The 27026-nt window shown below is 42.6% G+C and overlaps 1 protein-coding gene across 10 annotated transcripts in view; it reads right to left on the bottom strand.

The window, feature by feature from the left end:
• Positions 1 to 250: 250 nt before the first annotated feature.
• The window catches only part of ZNF423 (zinc finger protein 423), a 225293-nt gene continuing 198517 nt past the window's right edge, over positions 251 to 27026 (bottom strand). For 8 of the 10 annotated variants that reach the window (XM_088062407.1, XM_088062409.1, XM_088062411.1 and 5 more), the window contains 3 exons: positions 23126 to 23257; positions 21422 to 21537; positions 252 to 847 (listed from right to left, as the gene is read on the bottom strand). In XM_088062407.1, coding sequence (XP_087918533.1) covers positions 818 to 847; positions 21422 to 21537; positions 23126 to 23257 — 278 coding nt within the window. In that variant the 3' untranslated portion in view covers positions 252 to 817. Of the gene's footprint in view, positions 848 to 21421; positions 21538 to 23125; positions 23258 to 27026 lie in introns of those variants that run through there. The other 2 variants (XM_088062406.1, XR_015773810.1) reach the window with 2 other exon arrangements.

The raw sequence follows: 27026 nt of genomic DNA, 5'->3' as shown, positions 1-27026 counted from the left end.
TACATGTTTTTACCTCTCCTCAACCTATCGTGGAGCCAGGGATGTACATCCAGAAGCAAACACAATGCCAGACACAGAACCATGGCTTTTGCTTTTCCTCCTTCTGGGCTGCAGAGTGCTCTATGCCATCAGGTGAATGATCACTGAATTCAGCAACCCCAGCAGCAGCAATGCAGGGGGCACTGACAGACAGACAAGCTCTGAGGCTAAGCTCATGTATTCCCTTTATTGAACTGTACTAGTTATTGCAATCAGATTAAGTCACATTTATAAAGCAGACCATCCAGTTGCACTGAAACCGATTATATTCATTACATAGTTTTAATCATTGTCCGGTGAACTGGCAAATCCAATCAAAGCATTAGTCTTTAATTAAAAAATTAAAAAGAAATATTCAGACAATAGCCAAGCAATCACATCACAATGCACAGTTACCTAAAATTGCAATTAAAAAGCAGTTAACAAAAAAGAAAAAAATCACACCTAATCTTTAACTATCAATATAATACAAGAAGCAACAAAGGGCAACAGCATCAAAGCAGATTTATCTAACACTATAAATTCAGTCAGAAGCAGAAGCTCTAAAGTACACTAGCTGAAGCAGGACAATAAAAAATACTGAGCATGGAATACTTTTAATCTCTTCCATTAATATTCATTTCCAGCTGCTTATAATAGCAGCGCCTCATGGCCAAATCATTAGAGTTTTACATCTGGGTTGCAAATGACACTTTGATTGGATGTAATGTTCAAATGGTCCTCCCCACTGTGCCACCGTCAAGTCTTCTGCAGAGAGGTGTCCTGTAGTGCCAGTGGCTCACTGTGCGTGCTGGCTCAATGTGTGGTTCTGGAAAGACGAAAAAAGGAGACATGCATGAGGGGCAGAATAATAGAAAGCATGCCCATACCCTCCCACTCAGTACCATTTATGCAGAGCTCAACATAAAAGCTTCTCAATTATTACAAAACAAAATGCAATAAAGAAAAAGTACTCATAAGTAACAGCTGCCAATATGACATACTTGCTTTGTTCTGACAGATCTGTTAATGCTGGCATGAACTTAGAAAAAAAAAAAATGCTACAAGCCAAGTATAGTCATGAAGGTTTCCTTTTTATTTTTTTCCTCCTTTCAATACATATAAAGAAAATGGCAACTTCATGGGCAAAAAACCCCTGCCTTTAGGGATTCCCTTCACCGCAACAATTAAAAAAAATAAAAATCTGAATTGTGAGGGAACCCTTGCCATAGTTTACTCTTTTATTCTCACTCGTACCGGGTGCAAGTACTGGCAGCAAGAGACACCAGATTGTGACACACACTTCCCAGTCCAAGAAATACTTCAGCAATAACAGCTGAACCGCCAGCTCAGGCACCAGGGTAATATTCCCAGCAGAAAAAAGGCTGGACATGTAACCCAGAAGTTAAATCTCTTTAAAGAATATACTTCTCTCTACACATTTCTTTCAGCAGTTTAGAGTCTCTTTTGTTCCCTTTTTTTCTTTTTGCTAGATTTGTAATAGCCTCAATGTCATCACAGTATCTCACATCAGAGGATGCTGACCTGTCTTGCCATTTTGTGTAGGAGCCAATAAATCGTGGAGCCAACCTCGGAAGTGTATTTTTAGAGCAGTACCAATTCACCTACATTTTGTGTTCTGACTAAAACCCCAGTCCTACACATAAGCTCAGCTTTATTTGTATGATTATCCAATTATTTGGGCAACTAGAGAAGTGCTTCATGGTGAGGATTTCTTGAGCTGAGTTCCCAGCATCCCCAAATATAAAAATTTATTTGTGCTATTTCAAGCCTAGGCAATTTCCCTAGTCTCCATCTGCCTAATAACAGAGCCAGGCAAGTCCGCCAGCTTGAAGAAGTTTTTAAACACAAAATGAATTTTGAATCTAATTATTTATTTACAGTAATGAAGCTTTAAAATAAAGTAAGATATTTTAACTTTTCATAAATCATCTGGCCCTTCTACCCTATCCACATCTACATGGTGATGAGGATAAAAGAGCAATCCCCGCTTTCTGCAGAGCTGTCCGTGCCCGGAGGAGCGGCCGGGCGGAGCGGGGCTGACCGCGCCGGCAGCCGGAGCGTTCCGTGCCCGTGCACTCGCAGCCCGCGGCCGCCAGGTGTCAGAAGCGCTGCCGCCTGCCCGAACCACGGCCGAAGCTCCCGGCCGGGAGACGGGCACCCCGGGGCAGCACCACGGATGGAGCCCTTGGGAACGAAATACCAGCTGGGAAAATCATAAAGGAGCTGCTTCAGCATAGCACACCCCTGCCTGTGACACTGAATATGCAGAAGCACAAATCAGAAATTTGTGAATTGACAGCTGGAACTGCTTTGCTTTTAGACAATCTAACATCACCAAACACAAAATTCAATGGCTTTTTCCTTTGATATACATGGAAATTTTCCTGGCCTTAAGAAGGAATGACCTTTGCAGTGCTGGATGTTATTCTCAAGTCTAACAATGACTTTATGGAAAAGGATGGATGGAGCCCTGCACACACAATAGCAGCATTGACAAGAAGCTTGCCCACTAAACCTAGCTGGGTAAGCATGAAAATGTGAAAGAACACATAGGCTCCTCTGTGCTCATACACTCCTCAGCATTTTAACAATGGCCATTCCTTGTGCACTTCCATTACAGTTCTATTTTTAGGTCATCCTGAATATCAATAAAAAACCCAAAAGGTTTACCATCTTCAAATTGAAAGAAGGGCTATTCGTGGTAGACAAATCCATACTTAGTTAGGCAGTGTCATTTAAAAGATAATGCACAATCAGCACGGGATGCATGACGCACAGCCTACAGTCAGGGAACATGATTTCAAACTTGTGTGGCTGCTGCATTGATTACACCAGGCAGGTCAATAAAGGAATGGTATGTGGCTCTAAATCTGATAATGAAGCTTTTATTGTGAGCCCTCCCTCTCAAACATCAGCTAATAACATTCCCAATACAAGGAATACACTGGGTTTGGGGTCAGAATTTGTTAAAAGAACAAACAGATTGTACTCAAATACTGCAGCCATTTAGAGCTGGGCCAGGCAGGAGCTGAGAAACCAGCTGTACCATAGGGATAGGCCTTAAAAAATTACATTTTTCATATGCAAATCTTGATTTTATCTTACTATCTTGGGAATGTACCATTTATTCCCTGTGCATGCATTACTGACAATCAATATGCTGGCTAGTGCCCGTACCATGCAGTTAATAGAGCCACGTTTTACACAGGGCCTCACAAACAGGTCTGTAATGCCTATAGACACAGGAGCCTGTGTGCTCTGCATCCTTCCCCACCTTTCTGAGCAGATCCTGCTCAAACCATGGGCACAAATGCCAAGCCCTGCACATCCAGGCACCAGTGGGTCACTGGGTGAAGGCTGCATAACCACCACTGTGTGTGTTTCAAAGTCCCATGAGAAGCTCTCTGTATCCTCTGCCACCCAGTTTCTCACACACTAAAATGTATTTCAAAACATGCCTTCCAAAAAATAGTCTGGCAACTTGTCTCCTACTACTAGCAATTTGCATTTCTTATCTTCTTGCTTCTACTCTCTGTGCCCTGTGCATCTGCAGCTCACTGGAATTGTGCTCTGCAGATGTCTGAAAGCATCTGAGGCATTCAGGGCTTATGTGTCTTCTCTCACACGTGTTTTCTGTATTTGACCTGTGGTTTTTCAAATACCTTTATTGGGCACTTTTTAATGTGCCCATACCCAGAAAATTCCCCTGGCTGACCAGATTTTTCAAGCAATTGAAAATCAAGTACTAAGAATGCCCTGTGCCTTAGTAAGAACAGTTTTGACCCCAATGGAGTCACTGGGCTGTTCCAGGCAGCAGAAGGAAATCGTAAAGACTGAAAGGAAGCAAATGTTTTGAAAAATGTGATAGTACAGGAGTGCTGCTACCTAAGCAGCCTATGGAAACTTCACCCACCTTTCCAGCAGGAGGGTGGGCTGGCTGAAAGCAGCTTGGGTGTGATTTTTCAACTCCAGAAATTATAGTTAAATTTTTTAAAAAAAGGAAAAAGAAAGACTTAATGGTGGTTTCCAGAGGAAAATAGAGTGGCCACAAAAATGCAGGCCCTCCAGGAACATTCCTGTGTGTGTGCACATGCCTACCAGCTCCAAGGCCATCCATACACATGCCTGTCTGGGGCCAGCAGGAGGCACGACATCATTTGGAAGATGAACAGGAAAAATGGCTCTTCCCAGCTCCTTTTAGACCCCCTGGTTTAGGCACGGCTCACAGCTGATACCCCACTGAATACATCATTCTGAGACATTATTGCAGCTGGAAAACTCTACAGCAGCACTAAGTCACCTGTCAAGATTAAGTAAGTCACAGCTTATTTATAGAATAAGGTTGGAAAATCTCTCTTTTCTTAATAATCATGCAAAATGGATAGCAATTCCATTAGCTACGTCAGTGGGAAGAATGCAACTACCCCAAGTCTTGGGGCTGTTGCAGTGTTTAAGTGGAATTTTCTACTGGCTGCACAATCCCCAAATGAACCATTTATGGAAGTGTCTGTGATCAAGGAACTGGGCGATGGGTTTTGCAGGAAATAAAAAGATTTCAAAGAATGGTTGATTATTGTCCATGTAGATACTGATTGCTCTCCAGTTCTTCCCTGGAGACACCCCCTGCCTGCCCTCTGGATGCAGATCAAGCCATTTGTGCAGGACATCCACAATGAATATTTCTCTGTTTTTTTAACATGCGTGATTATGAAAACTGGCATGACAATCTCCATTTTCAAAGCTCTGTATCAAGAAGGAACGCATCAGGCTTGAAAGATGATCACTTACAACAGTTCAAAGAACTCTCACTAGCTATATAAAGATTGGGAGAAAAAGCACACACACACAAAAAGCAGCACATGATGGAACTAAGCTCCAAGCCAGGCAGTCAAGCTGGGAGTCTCCCACACTGCAACGACACTCACTGCCAACAAGTCACAGGTGTACTACACAGGAGCAGGTGAAAAAAATAAAATGCAACTGTGAGGGGTGTGATAATGGTTTGGGGCCATAACACATCCAGTCTATAGTGCCATTGTGCATCTGTTATGGATTTAGACATTTTCTATCAGCCATTTACAAATACACTGTCTATGTGCATGAGCACATACTCCTAAAAGACCGTATGTTATACAAAGGTTAAGAAATGGCCTAACACGGCTGGTGATGCCCACCACCCTCAGGTGACATTCATAAGCCTTCTGCAGTGTTACACAGAGACTGGGACTCTGATGAAAGGCTACAAAGCCTCCCCCTCCCCTTCCAAATGCTGCTGAAATGAATAGAAACTATTCCTCAAATAATTTCAGTAGGAACTATGGAGATCACAGATTCATGTGACAATCAACCAACATGAAAATTAACTGGTAATTAGCCATTGGGTGACCTATTAATCCAAATACTTTTTTTTTTCTCAGGGTGTGAGGGGTCCTCTAGACCCAGGTAAGAGCCCAGGTAGTTTCTCTCTGTCTTTCCCCACCTCTCTTCAGGTTTCTGTCACCTCTTCAAGCCCAGAGATCAGGGTCATGGCTGGGGAACACTGGGACTGTGTCCCCTCCTCCCCATTCTCTCTCCTTTTGCCTTTACAGAGCAGGGCTGGGGAGCAGGAGAAGTGTTGCCTCCACTGACTGCCAACATGCACAGCTTGCCAGACAAAAACTAAACCTCAGATTCAAGCATTGACTTGAAGCAAAGGTTTGCCTCAGATTTGAACATATATATAAAAAAAGACAAAACAAAACCTCCAAACTGCTATAAACATAAGCTAGAGTGTCTAAATATTTACGAAATACCATCTGCAGCAATCTTTTTTCCAATGTTTTGCATCTTTTTAATTCAAACTGGTCCAAAAATAAATCTCTCAGCTGTTATTACTCATTACATATCCATAAGCACACACATGTATGTGAACAGGTACTACTTCCCTTTAACTGCAATCCATAAAGATAAAAATCTTTATGCCTTGACTTTATAAAGGGATTACTTTAGGCAGAGGACACAAGACAACCCTTGCTTTAGCCATTGGAGATTATGCTCTCTACAGAAAGCTGTGAGCCTTAAATTGGTGCTGCTCTAATCCTAAACTGGAGAGGCATTCAAGGGATGCCATGACCCAGAAGAGCAAGTGGAAAAAAGCTAAATTAAAAAAAAAAGGCACACTGAAGGAGGAGGGTGGGAAGGGAAAGTGAAAAAGAAAGAAAGGAGAGGAGAGCAAGCTTGCTTTACAGGATAAAACTATTTATTTTTAATTTTAATTTCTGGTTGCTACTTTCCCTTTGCTATCAGACTCTAAAGAAAAATCACCTTTGCACCCCCTTGCAGTTTGTATGTGCTTATTTTTAGAACTGTTTGACAATTATCCAAGGGTCTAAGACTAACAGATGGCCTGTCTTAAAGCCTCATATGTTCACTAGTTTGCACTTCTGACAAACAGTAAATGTACTCAAGAGTGTGCCATAAACAGGGCTGAATGAATACTCAGAACACAATTTAGTTAATACACTTCATTAAAACTGATAGTGGTAACCAATGTTTCTCATAAAACCAGGTGTTAATTGCCCTTCCAGTTGTTTCAGGTAACTTACCCAGTGACATTTATATGTTTAGATCATAGTTTTTCAGGCAGCACAGTATTACTTCTTTCCTTTCCCTTGGTATTTCACCCACTACATAAAATGCTTGTAACAAGTGAACTCCAAGTTATCATGGTATGCAATTAAAAAAAAAAAAAATTGTCAGGAAAGACAGGTTCACATGTCCCTTCTTTATTTGAAGAGTCCCTTGAAATGGAGGTAGAGGCAAACGAAAGGCGGCACATCCTTTGTGAAAGGCAACGGCTGCCTGTGCTACGGCTTCCTTCATCTCTCAGCAGCTGATAACTTGCCATACGTCAGTCAGTCCCTGTGTCAGCACACTTTGAGATGGCACTTCAACAAATGCAGGTAGAAAGCTGTCCTTTACAAGTTATTGAACCAGGAAAAAAAAAATCATTTTGAGTGTCTAAGAAAATATGCCTGGAGGTTTGGTGTAGGCTGAAAAGCGGAGTTGCCTGATTCCAATGGAAATAGCTGCTTCTGAGTTACTCTGATGCCTGCACGTGATTACTCCAGGGGTAAATGCACCTTTCACTGGTACTGGGACACAGAAACGCTCCTCTGTGCCAGGACTGAGCTGCCCCTGGGGTTTCTGTGCCCACTGGGGAGCAGTTTCTGCTCACCCGGGGGTGCCTCAGCCACCGCCAGAAACCTGCCCGGCTCCTCCGGTCACCAGAACCTGGCCCTTCATCCGGCGTCAAAGGGAAGGTTCAGAATTCGGAACATTTACAAGGAGGGAGAGCCGTTCCACACGTGACTGCCTAAACGCTGACTGCTTTTTCTAAATAAGTCTTTTCCGCGGGCTGCACGATCGTGCGCAGCTGTTGGGTGCGGGTGTGCAGAGCCTGGCAGAGCCCCGCATCCCCGCCCCGGCCGGCCTTTGTTCTGTGCCCAGCGCTGCACTGCCTCCGCTTCAGCTCCCTACGACACTGCTGCTGCTGCCCGCTCGAATCCATTCTTCAATTCTGAGAGGCGTTTCTGTGTTATTCTGAATAGATAATTTATAAATTTTATATCTCTTCTAATTCAGGTTGTTTAGTCCTAATCAGACTTTGAAAACTCACCTAACATGCTTTCCTCTTTCTACTTGAGACTAATAATTTTGTATCATCAGTCTTCTAGATCTGCCATCTCTGTTCTTCTCTAAAACTCAGAATAAACCGAGTTGAGCCTATTACAATGAACTCCAAGCACAGCTCAAGCCTGGCATAGCCTCTTGTATGCTATTAAATGCCTCACCAAAAAGTCTATACACTTCTTCCAAAAACACTGGGTAAAATGCTGAAGCACAAAGCAAACTGAAGCCTTTGGGAAAATCTCCTTACCACAGCACTTTGGAAATAAAAAACACAGAGGAATACATTATTAAGAGATAACCAGAGTCTTTCTGTTATAGAAACTAGCTGTAAACACACCGTGATTCACTGAGGCACCCAATGAAACCGGGGAGCTAATAATACCTGTCCTAAGGGACCGCATGCTTCTGAGAATTTCACTCAGAAATGCAAATTTATCGGCATCCTTGTAACTTGTAGTCTCCAGTATGCCATGCACAAGATCAAAAATAAGCTGAGGGAAGAACCTTACACTTCCTAAATATAAAGTGAGAGGGACAAATTTAATTACTGTTGTCAGAAGTGCATGAAACCATAATATTAGAATACCTTCACTCCTTCCTCAGCCCCACTGATACTCCCTGACTGGATTCCAGAGCCATTTCTGATCCCAAGAACAGAAAATGGTTTGCAGGATCCCAGCACAGTGCTCTGCCCACAATGGTGCTGCTTTAAGCTGGGCTTGGTCAGTCCATGTTTTTCTGGGAAGCTGGTGCCACAGACACTCGGGGTCACAGCCACGCCTGCGCCTCCACGACGTGTCACAAACCCGGCATGCAGCAGCACGAATGCCCTGTGCCCAGCTTTGAAGTGACCCTCCAAAGCTGTCCTCGAGAATGCAAACACCCACTGCCATTCTGTTTTCAAACCTAAGCCACAGTAATCACAGAAAGCATCTCCTGCCCACAGGGACACTCCTTTGCCTGTGCTACACCAAAAACCCCAATGCACACCCCAGTGCTGACCTGTTTCCAGTCTACTTACAGGGAAGCAACGCTTCAAAGTAATTTTCAAGAGGTAAACCGTTTTCCACAAATCTTTCTTGGGTTTTCCTCTCAAAAGCATGAATTGTTGATTTCTTAGAAACCAATCCAAATCTTATCTCATTAATTCCTCCTTGATCTAAGGTAAATCATATTACATAAGCCAGTTAATTGTTCATTATTGTGAGGGCTGGAGTCATCATTATGGAACACTTTGTGGCTCCTCTAAACACCAAATGATTTCCTGATTGAGTCTTTATTATAGGAACAGGATGGTGTCTTTTCAAAAAATACCTGGAGCAAAAGGGAAACACTTTACATAGCACCTTTAGAAGTTAAAATGCATAGGGCAAAGCTTCACTGAGTGACTGTTTCCATGGGAATATAAATCAACAGAAGCCTGGAAATTGGAAGTTGAACCTAAAACTTCTCTCCTGTTCTCTGGTATGGCAAGGGGCACTGAACACCATCTGATTACTTTTTGCTGCTTTTTTCCCTGCACCAGCTAGGTATTCCTGGTATTAAAGATAGGTATAAAACAGTTTCTGTCTTAACTGTGAATTTTAATGCAAACATTCATAACTTAGGCAACATCCTCTACTGACTGATGGGAGCTGCAGCTGAACCAAGTTCCTTGAGCCAAATAAGCAAGTGTGGACAGCCAGACTTGACACAAGCAGGACCTGCCTGCAGCAGGACCACAGCCCTTTGACCAGTAGTTCCTTTAAGAAGCAGCAACTAAAGTGAAATTCCCTCTAATGGAATACTGATCTGACAAATTGTATTGCCTTGTGGCATGGATACACTTAGAGGCAGATAAAAATTCCTGTCATGTGGCACCCACACACTGCTTGGGCCAACAAAACGGCTGGTCAGTGACCTGTTGCCTTGGACGTCATGGTTGTTATTGCTGGTTTCTAATTTCAAAAGGGGAATGAAAATCCTCCAGTGCAAGTAGCTCTGCTATAAAATAGCAAGGCCATAGTTACAGAAGTGCTTTACATGCTGCCCCATTAGTGTAGATGCCCCCAACAGAGCAGAAATCTGCAGACAGGATTGTCTTCAGCCCACTGCCCACTGCCGCAAGGAATTAACCCTGGAGGAGCTAGGAGTGTGAAAGAGCCATGCTGAATTTGTTCTTGTAAGTAAAAGAGGGGCCAAAATATCATCAACATGAGCTGTTTCCTCCAAGACATCATAAGACAAAACAGCAAAGCAACACTGCTGTGGCACATGTGTGAAACAACTGGGTTAAATGGGATTTTCCAGCCATTACAACTCCATTACAGCAGTGTCACCAGTCTCAGGAAAATCTGCCTTTTAAACAGCAAGATGCCACGTCTTAAACAATCCTGATTTCATGCAAAGACTAAGAGAATGTGCTTGCCCCAAAGGAGGACACATTTTTCAGAAGTAAATATGTTCTAAATAACCTCACTGCTCCATTTGGAGACACAATAATGTAACACACTGATGACAGATATTCCGTACATAGCCAAACCTCAACGCCCATGGCAATTTATTCAGGTTTAACTGTACAGCAGAAACAAATGAGGAGGCTGGGTGGTAAGGCAGGAGCTGTCCCCCAGGGCAGGCACTGCAGGCACTGCTTTGGCCATTCCTGCTCAATGCAAAGCCAAGGGGATGGTGTTCTGGGGACAGGCTCTGCACGGAGGTGACCTCTGGGTGTCCATACTGCCTGCCCAGGATGTGGCACAGAAGACACACAACACACTCCACAGTGCATCAGCTCAAGCACAGCTGAGTGATAAGCTCAGGACTGCTGCTGCCAAATCTGGTCTGGCTCATGCAGAGCTGGGGTGACAGAGCCTCGCTGAACCCAAGCTGACCTTGCACAGAGCTACGAGCTGTCTCTACTCTGATCCCATCAGCACGTACCATCTCACTCTATCATCCAGATTTTTCCAGCAAAGCCCCATCACCTCACTGAGGATAGACAGTTTAGTATCTCATAAGTTATTCCATTAACATAAAACATGAAGGGAACATTAACAATCCGTCCACTGGAGGTTACAGCCCAGGTTGGGTCATTGTACATGTGCACCCAGCCCTGCACCAAACACTCCCATCCCTTTCTCATTTTACAAAAGCTGAACAGTCACAACATGAAAAGAAGCTGTATGCTGTATTTCTCCTCTGGTCAAAGGGAAATATAAAACTACTTTCAAAATACAATGTTAAAGCAGGGTATAATTAGGCAAACAATAGTATATGTTTGAATATACTTCTCTGGAAGGAACAACAGAAGGAGCAAACAGCAAGGCTATTCCAGGCTTGTTTTCAGATCCCTGAGATGAGATGGGCTGGGCTGGGAATATTGACAGCCTTCCTGACAAGAGCATGGAGGTGCAGGACAGCCCTATATACACAGCCAGGTACAGAAAAGCAAGTAGAACACTGACTTTTTAACTTTCTCTTTCCTTATCCTTTTGCTGTTCTCAGACCCAATTTTTTTCCTGGCCATTCATCATGCTTGCTCCATGTATCTGACCTCACAGAAGAATGAGAACAGGTAAGACAGGGAGGAATTAACAGGAGTCTCTCTCTTAGGGTCTTTAAAATCCCCCTGGGAAAATTGGCCCTTGGATGGGGTCACCAGGCAGGACCCCTGTCCTCAGCTCTCTCCAGCAGCCAGGGCTGCTGCTCCTGATGCCTTTCATTGGCTGAGGAGATAAACCCTAGGATTACATCCTAAATCTCTTACTCAGGAAATCAGGGGTACACACAAGGCCTGTTAAATTTCTTCATTAAATTATTTTTCAAATTCCTTCTAGCAGTAAAAGTGATGGTGCCTCCACCAGCACCACAGCAGTAGGCAGCAGCAGTACAGTATCACTCCAGGATTTCCTGTCTGGAGTCTAGGCTTCACATCTGAAATACAGCACACACACAACATTTGTATGACTGAGGAAACACAAGATGCTTGCCACACATTTATTATCTTCCTGGGGAAATGATATAGAGGACAAAAGAGACTATATTTACTCCCTCCCCAGCTGCTTTTACAATCTAATAATTTATTTCTCCTGGACATAAATTTCAGATTTAAACGAAATCCCTGAAACCTAAAGATGCCACATGGTAGAGGCTAGGGCAGTATTTCTTTCTGTTTTGGAGATGGAGTGCTTAATGCATTGCTCAGCTAACCAGTAGCCTCAAAATTTAGGGGGGTGGTGGTGGAAAGAGACAAGCAATTAGACTGTGGCAGACCCCAGATGCAAATACAGGTGACTGTGATTACTACCTCCATACACAGAGTTAAAAATATCTGGTTATTGAAAATTATTTTCTCAGTCCACAGGGGTTTATCTAGGTTTAGGACGAGATGTTTATTTTTTCTGCAGCAGCTGTACTGGGGATTCTTTTACAACAGTTTCCTTACATAGAAGCTATATATCATTCACATTTCTGAATGCTGAGGTAAGAAACCTCTGCAATTAGAAACAAACATATCTTTTTTCAGAAAAATAAATGCATTCCCAAACCCTTCAAGGCAGCAACTAAGATATCAGTGCTCTTAGGGCAAATGTAAAATTCCTGTTAACTGTTACAAATATATCCACATAATCTGTTCACAGATTAACTAGTTACTGAAACTGATGAGTCCACTGAAATGTAATTTTTTGAGTCCACTAGCATCCGTTCTCTTCTAGTATTAAAGTAAATGCTTTTCAATAACTCCACTGCTTTTCAATGCCAATTTCCATTTAATAGGTTCAGGTTTTCTCTAAAAAAACCCTAAAATTAAAATAGCAAATGCCTTTTCTTTCCAAAGGTCAAACTCAGCTTTTAAAGAACACGCAACATTTCAGCAAGGCAGAGAGGACAAAACTCCAATCAGATAAATGGTCTGTGTAATGATTGAGAACCACGGCTGCCTCAGGTTTCTGAATGGGCTGTAGCATAGAATTTGGCACAGACTGATGTTGAAGCTTATATCTCTTTTACTGCAGACAAGGAATTCACTGAAATATATAAATAATGAATGTGGCTGGGGATCTCTACTGGTACTACTGCTGGTTCTGCAGGATGCAGGAGCAGAAACATACACTGCTCCATGCTTTTGTTATTAGGGAATCCTTGTTCTCTAACAATAAACACAGAATATTTTATCTGAAATGGCTTCTGCAGCACATCCAATATAAGTTTCAGCTCTCTAGAAGTGCCAGCAAATTGCAGAAGGATAAGTTACAAAGACGTACCTAATTTGCTGTGATGAATTGTGTGCATGCTTCAGTGATCAAAACTGCAGCTGAGACCTATTATATTTAATGATCTAGACATTTCTTGTGAAAACACTCAGGCATATACTGTTATGTCTGACAAGCATCCCCATTTTGGTCTTTGCAAGCAAACGAAGAGACTGAACTTTTAAAAGGATGCTGTACAGCACCCTCGATGAGCTCTTTAAAACTGAGGCTGATCAAGCTCCACTATTTTCTTTCAATAATGCTTTTACTCTGCCCTTTCCAGTGCAGCATCCCTCTTCCTTTGAAAAACAGTCAATTCCTCTGGATGCTAGCGACACTTACAGGAAGCAACGGAGCTAGTCTGTGCTCAGACCCCAAACTATGCTCCACGGCAGCTACTACAGCAGGAGAAAATCAAAGGGGCTGGATCAGAGATCTCTTCCCACCAGCAAATAAAATCTCTGACAAGACATTTCAGAGAGAAAACAGAAGGAAAAAAAAGTTATTTGTCTACATGTTACACAAGCCTTCTGTTCCTATTTTAAGGACTCTGCCCTGCTTACAAAGACATGTGCTACCCAGCCTGGCAGGGCCAAGCAGGGGCAGCCGGTTGTGCTGTCCCCGAGGACACTGCTCCTGCACAGCCAGCTGTGCCGTGGCCACGCTCACAACCCCACAGCTTATGGCCCCTGTGCTCCAGCCTCTACACAGAGCAGCAGGAAACAGGGCTTCCTACCACCCTCCTGTGGGGACAGGGATGTCACCTTGTGAACACGTGAAGGACTTTGGAATAAAAGGTCTGAGGTTTCCAGGGCTTTACATCTGGCTCCTCCAAAATCGTCTTGCATGGAATGAGGTATATTCAACCTTGCCTTTCCAAATTTGCAAAACAGGAAAAAACAACCTCAGAAAATGTGCTAGTAAACTTAATTCATTCATGGTTATAAGAACCACAGGGATCTGCAGAGAGAATACACAGAATTTTCTTGCTACACAGATCCAAGAGCTCCCTGGTCAGTCTGAACCTCTTTCTATCATTCACTGTTCAACAAAACACAGCAAAACATAAACATGTGCTTTTGACTCCAGAAATAAGGATTTCAAAGTGCTGAAATTTTCATTCTCCTGAGCAGCTGCTAAATATTATCACAGTGGTAATTTGTGATAGTGTGGTAAAGAATGAAGAAAAGGTATTTGTTAATTGTTGACATAACAAAATTAATTTTCCATCCCTAAACTTTTTCTCATCTCTCCTGTGAGCTCTGATGCAATGTTACTGACTGGCACTGCTGAAATGCCAACTTGTATTTCTCATCCTTAATTTCTCTCTAAATGTCATTAGTAATTGTTATTGCCAGACCAGAGAGTGCAATCTGGTCTTTCTGAAAGAAAATCCATTTCTCATTTCTTCTCCTGTGCTTCCTCCTTTTGGTCAGGATGGATGTTTAACACAGCCCATGTGCTCTGCTTCCAAGAGGACGGGAATGCATTAATGTATCTGGAAGTACAACATTCTTGCTTTATTTATTTACATATAGTATGCCTGGATCCTTATGAATATCGAATTGTATATTCAGAAGGGTCTTCAAAGCACATCTTTCAAGAACACTAACAAGTCTTAATTGAATAAAGCTAAGAAGCAGGGGAAGGGAATACCCTTTAATGTGTGCCTACAGACTCCTCTCTGGATGCTTCCATAATTTACCCTTTCTGGTGGGCAGCAATGCTGTCAAATATAAAAGCATATCATATGATTTTCCTCTCTTTCTGTCACATGGAAAACAAACCTCTTCAGTGAGATGTGTAAAGTAGTCTAGCTTTGGTCTGGGTTAATGTATCACCCTCATTACCCCAAAAAGTAAAAGTGTTTTCCATCACTAAGAGGGGAGGTGAGCTTATACAATTGTGTGTAAAGGAAAACCTGCCAGCGTGAAAAACTGGCTCCTTGCATATCACTAGATATTGAGCCAGAGATTTGTTCAGTTATGTGCAGCACCTACAAAATTTGGTCACTGGTATTTAGAGGCAAGTAACACCTTGGCACATTGAGTCAATTTTAGGGGGGACTCTGTCACGACAGACCTTCAACAGATCTTCTCATAATCAGCACATCTTACACTTTCACGTCTGCATTGTATTTTGTAAGGTATATAAAGTAATTAATTCAAAGCTAAGCCTGCATTTCCATACCCATTAACTAAAGGCATCTTATCTCAAAATAAATAGACATTTGAACATTTCCAGCCAGGAATTGTGCTTTCAATAAACACAATTGATGCATATACATTGTCTCTTGGCGGCTTACACTCCTGCCCATCTGTTGGGATGGCATGGTGCCTGCGCAAAAGTTGGTTGGACCCTTGCCCTAGGGCATAGATGACAGGCAACGACGGGTTTAGCTGGGCAGCCTGAGCAGCAGATCCAAGTGCCATCTCTGCTGGAGGAAGCCCCGTCCGTGTGCCAGCACTGCCACATTGGAACGACATGCCTCCTTACACTTGATCACACATGTTGACACTTGGGTGCGCTTAAGTGCATTAATGACTAAAACGATGCCTTTCACCTGGCTCCCTTCTTTTTTTCCTCCACTCTGAACGGCTGCTGGGTTTTCTGCATGTGTTAATGTGAAGTTGTGTGCGCTTTGTTAGCCAGGGCCAGCCACATAATGGCCCTAATGTTTAAGAAATGAAGGAGGGGTTTTTGTTACAGGCCATGCTGCTCCAGTGCCAGACAATTCTGCCTCTCACTGAAGACACCTCAGACAGGATAAAGATGCAGCAATATATTGATCAGAACCATCTCTCCAAATGCAAATGCTATGCCCTGGCACTATGCCACACACAGGGCAATTCAAGATTTCTGCACCATCCTTTGTTGCAGAAGAGATGGCCATGCAAAGAGGCCACACAGTCTGGATTCCACTACTGTTCCAACAGGCCCTGCCTGCGTGCAAGGGAAAAAGGTGCTGACAAATCACACAGAGATGCGTGAGCATGAACAGCTCTTGCTCTTGCATTAACCTCTGTAGATGCCAGGCCCAGGAAACCCCTGGCATACCCTGCACAGAACCCCAACTGCAGCTGCTGCAAACCCAGCACCAGCCCCATGTAGTCTACAATGGTGTTTCTTAGCTTTGGTCCTTAACAGAGATTGTTCCTAACCCTAAATTTTCAAACAGCCACGTATTCCTCCTCCACCTCCTCTGAATTTAAACACACACATTGAAAACCAGAGACCTTATAGGTAAAAACTCTTCCCTACTGTGAAAACAGATCACAGATAAAACTTGTGGTTTTGCAGTCCATAAAGAACGTTCAGGCAGGCAGACTCAACATGATGGGTATGTGCCTACAGCACTTTTAATTTTTAATTATTGTTAGTTATAATTATCTGACTGTGTCTGAATGAAACCCAGCAATATGGCTGGAATAGATTTTGGTAGCCTTGTAATTTATTAGCTTTGTAACTACTAATAATTAAAATTTAACAATACTCCAAGCACCATAGCAACATTTTTTTAAGAAACGCTAGCCAAATCTGCTAGGATAACTGACTAGGTAATTTTCACAATTTTAGAGAAGGAATGACATTTTAAATTTTTTTTAAATAAGAAATAAAAGTAAGAAAGAGGGAAAAATAGCTAACAGGTTCTTGAAAGCCTATCAAAAGGCAAAATGAAAAGATAAGAAATCTGCTTTAAAAGAAAAAAGAAAGGATGTTACTTGCAGAAAATTAGTTCTACACATTATTTTGTGTGTGCTTAGTATGAAATTTAGAAAGAGCTCATGATATGTTTTTAGTAAGAAGATCTTAGTGTTTGCCATCTAAGCCACACTAAGTCCTAAAATACAGCAAAAGTTACATCAAGTGAAAGCACTGCCTTGAGAAAGAGCCATATTTCAGATCCCATTTGTCCTGACATCCACACACTCTAATGGAGAAACATTTTCTGCAACTTCCTCAAGATACATGGAATTGTCTTTCTCTCACTGCCTGAATGGCCACTGGAGCCCAGAAACACTGAGATACTGCACTGTTGAAAGCACACGGGGCTGGTTGGAAGAAAAATTTTACTTCTACTTAAGCAAGCTTTCTTATACCCCCTGAAAGTAGGTAAAGTCCATTTTTCAAGTAGGAGCTGGAGATCTGGCTGGGTACAGACTTAAAATTGCCGAAGTCTTTCTTCAGTGCTCCACTGGTGGGGAAGTGAGCCCTTGGACACAGCCCTGCAGACTCACCTGTGGGCAGGTGGCTCACAGCCAAGCCAAGGGTCTCTCGTTCCCCTCTGTGCTTCAGGGGACACTGCTGTACCCAGATGGCCCCAAGGACCACTGGCATGAGCAGCTGGAGATGCTGCTCCCCACTGCTCCCCTCCCAGGGAGGCCAGCACAGGGAACAGCTCCTTTGTGTCCCCCCAGGGTCACCTCAGGCCATAGGGCAGCTCGCAGTGGTGCCCCCTTGCCTGGGCAGGTCACGTCCTCTACAGGAGGAACATTTAACATCAAGACATTAAATGAAGACTTAAAAAGAGAAAACCTGCTTAAGGCTTGATCTGCTGTAATCAGCAGAAAGAATCCCAAGGACTTTGATGTGGACCAAATCAAGCCCCTGGAGGACATTCATAGTAAATCATTATTAATATAATGAGTGCAATTTCTGTGCAGCAGCTCATTCCTGTTTATGGATATATGAAAATTGCTAGCTTTTCACATAAAATAAAACGAGAGGGGAGACAGACCACAATGTTAGCCAATGAGGCATAGTAGCTCCTTTCGATATGTGTACGTTTAAAAAACTGGGCATTTAAAATGACAGCACGTTCCTCCAGTGAAGCTCTCTTAATTTAGTGGTTTGACATATCTCCAAATCTGAGCAGAAAAGAAAGCCTTTTATTCATAGCAGGCAATAAAACACCTGAACACCTGTGCTAGGAAGGACCTGGCAGGTACCCTGCTCCCTTGGTACGTGGATTATTTGCGCATTGTTTATTACATCCCTTGCCTTAGTTTTCATCAATTGTAATCATTTAGGAGGAAACAGTATGATTAACAGTACACAAGCAAACAGCAGGAATTAATCCTTTAAATACAAATACTTCACTGGTTATATGATGGCTCCTTGGAAAAGCAGTGTGGCAAAAGAGTACACACAAAAATCCTCCTCAAGTTTTCTCTGTAAACCACTGCTCAGTCACAATTTGCTGAATACAATTCTCAATGCAAACAGTTGAGAAGGGCTCTTTCTTTGCTGTGAATCACACCACAAATATAACTCTCAGCACCCATTATGTGTCATCATTTCCGAACCATCTTTGGGTCTGGCAGGGCTCCCTGCTACATATTAAATAGCAAAGATCAAAATTTTACCTGTCATAGAGCAAACTCATCTGCCATGTCCGAGTGCCCATGGCTCCGGCTGCCTCTGAGGAGCTGGACCAGCAGCTCCCAACACAGCTCCTGGAGATGGGGATCTGTCTGAAAGGGCTCCTTCTGCCCAACAAGTAAGGAAACCCCAGCCCTCCACCTCTACACTTGTTTCAGTGAGCATGTTTCAGTAGGGGGAATGAAATGCCATAGCCTTGGTGTTTTATATACGAGCTATAAATTCACTCTTTTTCCAGGAGAATTTCATGATATTCATAGCTGTCAACTGTACAAAGTGAGGATGTGAAAAACACATGTGAAAGTGCTGCCAGCCTTTCCTCTTCTGCCCTAAGGGTGTGTGGGGTTATCACACATACTCTTTCCTTTGTGTTTCATGCTTAACCTTCCCATGTTTTCTTTCCTTATTTCCAGTGAGATAATGTAAGCAGTTAAGTAGCATTCTGTTTTCTATTCTTGTGGCAATATCATCAAAGTAACGTCACTGACTCATTGCTCCAGATTCTTACCAAAATTTCCACCATTTATAGAGCAAGTTCAGTTCCTCTTAGTGTTCCTAAGCCTTGGTTTTACACTCCATCAGATGATGTAAACTTCAAAGCAAAAACCTATATTAAAATAAGAGCTCAGCAGCACAGTTTGATGGAAGTTTGATCACTTCCAGAGCATTAAGCTACCAAAGCAGTATCTGCACCAGCCACTAAAAGTACATTTACAGCATTTACAGTTTCTCATCACATGGCACACATGGTGTTTACCCTGTTTAAAAGAAGTGTTCAAAAATCAGCAAGGCTAGTTCATGCCAGTCTGTGACATCTCTAAAAGTTACCTTTTCCCTTTGCCGCCTGTCATTTTCTCCCACCTTCCTTGTTTTTTCCTGCTTTTCTACAAGCACCCCACTCTGATTTTCTTCTTGAAATAGTTGAATGTTCAATTTTTTAAAAAGTATTTTCAGTGGTTTCACTTTAAAATACAAAGAAGGAAAACAGTGTGTAGGTTCAGATCTTGATACCAGTTATTTCATGCCAGTAGGAAAGCAAGTTCAGAACTGAACAGTCAAATTCATCAAGCGGAACCCCTTGACGGAGGCTGATTTGCTCACATAAGATAATTGCACTGTTAAAGATACAGAAAGGTTTATGCAGATTTAACCCTAAGTAGCAGTTGAACAACTGGTTCACTAAAATAATACTAAATCTTCATTACTCAACAAAAATGTAACCAACGGTTCAGGAATTTAGAGCAGGCAGCTTACACACCAGAAACTAATGAGATAATCATGCCAAGGCAGACTGGTTCAAAAGTCTAAAGCATTTCTAACAGATTTATACAAACATTTTGTGTCCTCCTTGGCTTCAATATTTGCATTAGTAAATTCCCTGGCATAAAGTAAACACACATTTCTGAGTCACTACTGAAATAAAGACTAAGACTGTGCAGCTAAAGATTGAATTTTCATTCAGCCAACATCATTCAAAACTCCTCATGTAATTATTATGAATTATTATAAGCAGAAAAATTTTGAGTGCAGAAAAATCCTGCATAAAAACTGAAAATTTACAATCCTAATTTATATGATTAAAGCTGACATTTGCAGCAATTGTGCAATGCACAAAACTTCACTACTGAAACACTATGTAATTAAAATCTGTAATTGCTAAAAACAGGCTGCTTAGACTATAATTTAGGCAGGTTCTCTTTATTTGATCATCTGATTCTAAAGGTTAATGCAGTGGCCTAGGCAGCCAGTGTTCCCATTTTAATTGTCCTGGCATTTTGACCAAACACCACTTTAAGGGAGATATGGGAGGAAAAATCAAAGCTGTCTTTGCAAGCCACTGCTGCCTTCATAAAACGTTCATAGTGAGAACAGACAAACCCAAAATCTGCTGACTTTATTAAAATATTAACAAGGTATAGTTAAAACTTTTGTACACTTATGCAAATCAGGTCGCTAGAACAAGGGAAAGGCGGGATCCCCTGGGAGAAAAAAAAATAAAATCAACAAAGTGAAAAGATCAGCCATCCTTCCACAGCATGACAGCACAACACAAGAGGCAGCAGCTTGGGAATTCAGCTAGATAAATAAAAACCCTCCAAAGTTTAAGTAAATCATGGTTTATAAAGCTAATACATTTAAATGAGGCATATGATACCATTCTATAAAAAGACCGCCTTTCCCAGGGCATGGGCAGGGTGTTTTTGGTGGCCATGCTGCACAGGTGAGAGAGGTGTGAGGAGGCCAGCCAGGGTGGGCACCTCCCCACGAGCTCCCTGGCAGGGCAGGCTCTGGTGCTGCACTGCCCAAGAGGCACCATGCTCACACACCATGGAGCCTCAGTGCCTGTGTGGGTTTAGACCAAGGGTATTGGTGGGATTTAACCCCCAGCCTCCCTGCCACGGCTCCAAGGAGGCCTCTGGTACCAGGGCTCCAAGTGTGGCTGCAGCAGCGTGCCCAGGTCAGGGTCCAGCCCCTCCAGAAGGATTTGTGGCCCCAGGAAAGGGTGTGAGGCAAGCACTGGCTCTGTAGAGGCTACAACTGCTGTGGCTGCAGCCCCCAGTGCTGCCAGGGAAAGTGATGTGTAAGGTCGGGTGTGCAGAGCCACAGCTTGGCAACGTGCTACTGCCTGGGAGGAGCCTCTGCTTGAGCATCACGTCGACCTGCACCCACGCTTTCTCATACCTCAGCAGGGAAAATTCCTTTACTTATGATTTAGCAGCGAGGAAGGGAATGGGGCAGCTACCATTTGCTTAGTCTTTGTATGTTAATCAGTCCCTAAATTATTAACGGAGAAAAAGAAATTATTTACAAGGTGTTTGACGTAGATATGTAAGGATGTAGCAACACTACTGTCAAGAGAAATACTCATAAATCATGATATGTGTCTTGTCTTATTTATTTATTTATTCCAGCCATGCTCAGAGACCCTCTTCTCCTCCAGGTACCCAGGGAGGCAGGAGGAGACTGAGAGACTGTTTAAGGGCAGAAGAGACAATAACAAGGTTAGGCACCTTTTCTAAATGCTGCGCAGGAGTGACGGTTGCAGAGAGAAATCGACAGCTTTAGTTTTGTTTTTACTCCTCTTGTAAACATACCTGAAGCTCTGTTTGAAAGAAGAACTTCTGTGGGCACTGGGAACAGTCATAAATTTTGTCTTCCTGCCCGTGCACTGCGAAGATGTGCTGCTGCAGTTTGTTTGCCTGTACAAAAACTGAAACAACAGAGTACAGTTAGTTAACATTGCTTCGTATAAGGCACCTCGTCTAAAACTGCACTTCAGAGTCTCTGCAATTGTAAAAGGTCCAAGGATATCTGCCAGAGAAGTGCTGATACACTTGGTTCAGCAGAATTTCCTCACAAGTAGTCAATTTAGAGTCTCCAGGCTGACAGTCAGCTTACTTCTAACAGACTTTACATCCTGTATGGATTTTTGATATTTCACATAAAGCTAACACTGTCCACAGGTAACTGGAAGAACTCATCAGACCAAAGAGAGGACGTCACTGCTCCCATGGGGAGCCCTGGGCCCACGGCAGGTGCATCAGATGCATTTTTAATGCAGGACAACTGGGCCAGGAGAAGCCTTGATGGCTGGTCTGGAAGAAACATGGCCTAGAGCAGCATTTCTGTCAGAAATGTGAATCTGAAAGGGCAGGCTTGCCACAATTTTTAGATCTTTTAAATAGGTTGCCCATTCAGTAGAAAAGAGAAAGATTTTTTTTAACATCACAAATATCACAGCATCTGCATTGTGTTTCTGGACTGACAATTATTCTGACTTTACCAAGGCAAATTTTGAAGTGGAACATATTGAACCACAGCTTTAGCTGTTTGAAAAATATATCTATATCTGATTTAATTTTTGTCTCACTTTACATGAATGGTCATCTATATGTGAAAATGGCTTCTTCAGCAGAATTCAACAAATGCACCCCAAATTTTTTACAGCACATTTCAGAAAGGATTAAATTAACTCCAAGCTCACACAAATAACAATTTCTCAAATTGTGGGCCAAACTCTAAAGAACATAGGTTCACTTTATTCCCAGCAAAGTTAAAGGAATAGCAGGTGCTGCTGTGCCCCTTTAGTGACAACAGGCCCACAGTGACACCTACATGATCCTTATCTCTCAAACAGATTGGAAATGGAGATGTTAACTACTGTGTTGAAGAGAGTACAAAAGGCAGCCTTTAGCATGCACCCTGAAGATCCTGGAAAAGCAAGAATCACCCATGATCATTTGGACTGATGAGACAGCTTAAATGATCTACAGAGAAGGAACACCTAGCAGGCTCTCAGGAGTTAGAAATGTGCCACCATAAGAAAACTGGGCTTAAAAGAAAACTCTGAGAGTGCAGCTGGCAAAACCATGGAGTTGTACAATTTGGTCTTATCAAACCTTTACTCCCCTTTACTCAGTACTGTAAGCAGACCATGAGCCACCTGGCCTTTAAAGAGTCCTTGCTCAGGTGAATAAGGGCTTGCAAGAGCAGGTCCATTCTTTGCAAGTCCTGCACTTGGAAACACCTAGCACCTTTGAGCCACAAGGCATAATGTAAATGTTTGGAACTGTGGGGCCTTGCAGAGCCCGCAGCATGTGGCAGTGCTGCTTGGTGTCAAACGCCACAAAGCTGCTCGGCAGAGCGAGCCCCAGCTTCAGACAGAGGATATTTGAACATTTCCAAGCACAGTATTTCTTTTTCCCAGGGAAAGGAATACAGTACTTTACAAATCCCCTGAGTGTCATTTCTGGATCTATTCATGCACGCTGAGGCTTGTCTTGGCCTCCCTGTCTTACCTGTGAAACAAACAGGGCATTTGAATGTGCCTCCCATCCCCTCAAAGCTGTGCTCAATCAGGTGACACAGGAGCTTTGCCGGAGAGTCAAACATCTGGTTACACAGCTTGCACTCATGATTGATGCCTTCCTCTGCAAGGTTCAAATGATACAACTTGTTAGTGACACAGCAGATTAGCATCGGGGAGGCAGCACAGTGGGCGGGGAGGGCCTGTGCCGGCACACAGGGCCCCCAGACCCCCAGCCCCAGAGCAGGATGAGTGTCCAGGGGTGCAGCCCCACGCTCCATCCCCACGCGGGGCTGCCGGGCTCCACCAACGCAGCACAACCCTGCCACAGGGGGAGAGCAGCCCTGCTATGGGTACAGAGTGGTAAAGAGTCAAACAGCATTTAAAATTACTTTAATAGTGCGAATTCAACCACCAACACTGACAGAGGAATGAAGTGATGTCTTCACCTCGGAGTACACTGCAAACACACAGGAGAGGAAGGAGCTATTGGAGAATAGCAGGAGCTGAGAGCAGAGTATCAGTGTAAATTTTTTTTTGTGTCTCTTGGCTTTTTACAAGACGAAGAGAGACCACTGAAGGTATTTAAATGTAATTCAAAAGCGTAATTTCCTTGTCATGTATCTTGAGTATTGAACAGACAGGGTCCATTTTAAATGCCTCTATATTCTAACTGAACTCAGTGAAATAACAATAATTATTACTCTTGGTTCAAAAGCCTACCACTTTTGCAAGACGATAAGCTTCTCTGTATACTGAAGTTTGTGATTCTAGGTAAAGCTGAGCTTTTCTTTAGAGGTACTGAAGTAATATTAAAGCAATTTTCACACATAAAACTAAACAATCCTTTGTTTGGTTTTCTTGAAGGGAGGCAAGGAGTCACAGAATTTTAGAAAAAATAAAATAAAATACAGTTAATAAAAATCAGAAGCTACCTAAAAAGTTTTAATGCTGTGGCTAGTTTCTGCAAAAACTCCCTGAAAAAGTGTCTTTCCTTCACTGTGGCAGCACATGAACTTCTCATGAAAACATATTTTAAAAACAAAATAAATACTTTCTTTTGTTCTACACTCAGCTTTATTTTTACATCCTCAAATATCAATGACTATTAATTTTTAGTTCCAAGATCGCTAAGAAACGACTACATTACTCCATGAACCAATTCTTGCCAAATATGTTTGGATCTTATGAATAATGTGAGCCCTCAGAAACACGGTCTTTACTTACAGAAAACTTCTTCTATCTTTAAAGGGGCTAAACAGAAGCAAAGTATTGCTTGCTATGAAGCGTTTGGTACAATCAGGATCCAAGGCTCCTGTACAAGTGTTGGGCAGTGGAGAGCTGCCCGCGCTGCCTCCAGGCCAGCTGGGCTCTGGACCTGTGGGGCACTGGGTGCTCACCGTGAGCGCTGCACCGGAGCTGCGTGGGGAATGGGGAGGTGGCGTGGGGACAAGTAAACAGGTGAGTTGGGAAGGAGATAAAAAGAGAAAAGGGAAGAACCAGGAACAGAAAGATGAAAGAGCTTGTAGCTCCGTGGCAGCAGCTCTACGAATTCCCTCCGGAGCCACAAGCAGGGAATGGGATATTTCTAGGACGCCACGAGGTCTGCAATGCTCTGCTTGCACGGGCTCCACGGGCGGGCATGTTGCCCTCTCTAATGTGTAGGTTTCCAAACCAGGCCCTCTCCCCTCACTGTGGCCTAAGGCTGGATTCTCCCATCAGACCCTTGCCTGAAAAGTTCTGGCTTTGTGTGAATTTTGCAATCTGCTCCAGAGGGGAGAAGAGATGGGGAGGGGGCATGAGCCACATGCTGAGCATGCCCAGCCACACTGCTGTGTACAGCAACCAAATGCTGCAATAAACCTGCAGAGGACAAAGCAGGAACTGGGGGGAATGGAACAAATGCCTTCTACGAATAAATCACAGAAATCATGTTTGACATTAATTTTCTACCCTCTACATACTGGGTCTTTGGAAAACAGTGATTCATATACAGCCTATGGTCCTGTGTGAGCACATGTGTTCATAAATACAGATAGACACATACTGATGACTAGACAGATGCTCCTTTTCCAGCCTAAATATCTACAATTTGAGTAAAACTGGAAAAAAAAAAAACCAAACCCAGAAAAATAAACAATGCTCAGCATTTCAATTAAAGTATATTCTCGCAAGCTTGGTATGTTTAATTAGGTAACAAAGATTGTGTATTTTCTTGGCTGATCCCTGCAGTATTTTAAATAGTTAAACCCATAACAAACTAAAACTAGAATGAAAAATAATAAAACATAATGGGTTCCTGCAGATCTGGAAATTTATCCCACTCGAGGCAAGACCTTTTGATTTGCAAATCCACTTCTGAATTATAAGGCCTTCTCCTCACCAGTGGGGGTTTTTATTCCACTCCCACAGGAGTCCATTATGTATTTCTTGTGTCTATAAAACCATCCAGAAAGAAAAAAAGGGGGAAAAAGTACCATGGTTAGCATGACAAACGTTTCTCTTTTCATGCATGTGTATTCAAAATATGAAAATGCCCAAAGATATAGATAGAATTGCTGCTATAATCACTCTCTCCTCTATGGCATTTTACAGCATATTATTTTACACAGAAACACAGCACATGTATAGGGATACTCAGTCACCTTTGGAGAATAACTTCCTTGAATTATATAAGATCATATAGGTACATGCAGGGAAGCTTTCTGACAATGCGGTGTGACAGTCAAATGTGTGGTGCTGGGCACTAGCAACTGCAAACATATCATCATTTCCCTCATTCTTATTCACTTTCTTTTTTCCTAGCATGACAAGCATCTATGAGAGATCTACATAACTCAAGTGAATTATGCAGCCCCTCTCATTTGTAAAATAAAATGCAGATTTTTACAGTTTGTTATGCTAGTTCTTCTCCCATTTCTTCATAAGTGTATCTGTGAAGGGATCAGTTGATTGCAGGACTAAACAAGCAATGCACAGCAAACAAGAATCTTGGGTTTCTTGCCTTTTTTTTCCTGAGCTCAAAATAATAAGCATTAATTTTACACTTCATTTCTCAAAAAAATAATAGGACGTGCTCTTGTTTAAAACAAGCAGGCCTGCTGGATTCTGTCAGGCTGAAACTATGTCAGGCCAAAAGAGGAACAGAGCGCTTTGTGTAAAAGTATCATGGGGAGATGATAGTATCCTGTAATGTTTTCAGTACCTACTTTTGTCTCCAAAAGCATTTGATCCCTGGCAGACACATACTTATTTCCATACTGGTCTTGAGGGAAGGCAGTAGGAATGAGAGCTGATTATCTGAATCCTGAAGGTGAAACCTGGGTGGTGCCCACTGATGTCAAAGGCAGGCATTTGTATAAATTTGGAGGTACATAATTTACCGCCTGTTAGTGAGGATTAGTGGGTTGCGCAGACCCAGCTGAACCGCGGTGGCAGAGCACGTCGCTCATTGTTCCCAAGTTCAGGTGCGTTTCCAGGATAGTTTTAAATATGTTGATAGGGTGTTTAGTAGCACTTACACTGCCATCCTGCCCATTTTAGAGTGGGAATATGCTTCTCCATAAAGCTATTTCTGCTGCAGCAATGTGCATTTAATACATATTACAATGAGTCTCTAAGCCTCTAAGAGAACCGACACCAGCAGCCTCCTGGCGAGGATGCAGTATAATTAATAATGCTGTATTAAACCCATTTACTGTATCAGCTGCATTTCTAATTATAACTATATTAATGGCAATGTAAAAGTACCCATTAATGCTGTCATGTACCGACACGTTATACCAACAACAAGTAGAAGATCTGAACACCAAAAATCAAGATGGCATTGTCTTTACCATTAGTTAAAACTTCTCTCCTCAACTTGATTTAATAAAAAAAAAAAAAATTCCCTT

This window comes from Pseudopodoces humilis, chromosome 14, assembly GCF_049639895.1.
Source record: "Pseudopodoces humilis isolate 2021_Gansu_Grassland_sample_001 chromosome 14, ASM4963989v1, whole genome shotgun sequence".
NCBI classification, from domain to species: Eukaryota; Metazoa; Chordata; class Aves; order Passeriformes; family Paridae; genus Pseudopodoces; species Pseudopodoces humilis.
This window is presented reverse-complemented; position numbering and strand designations above follow the sequence as displayed.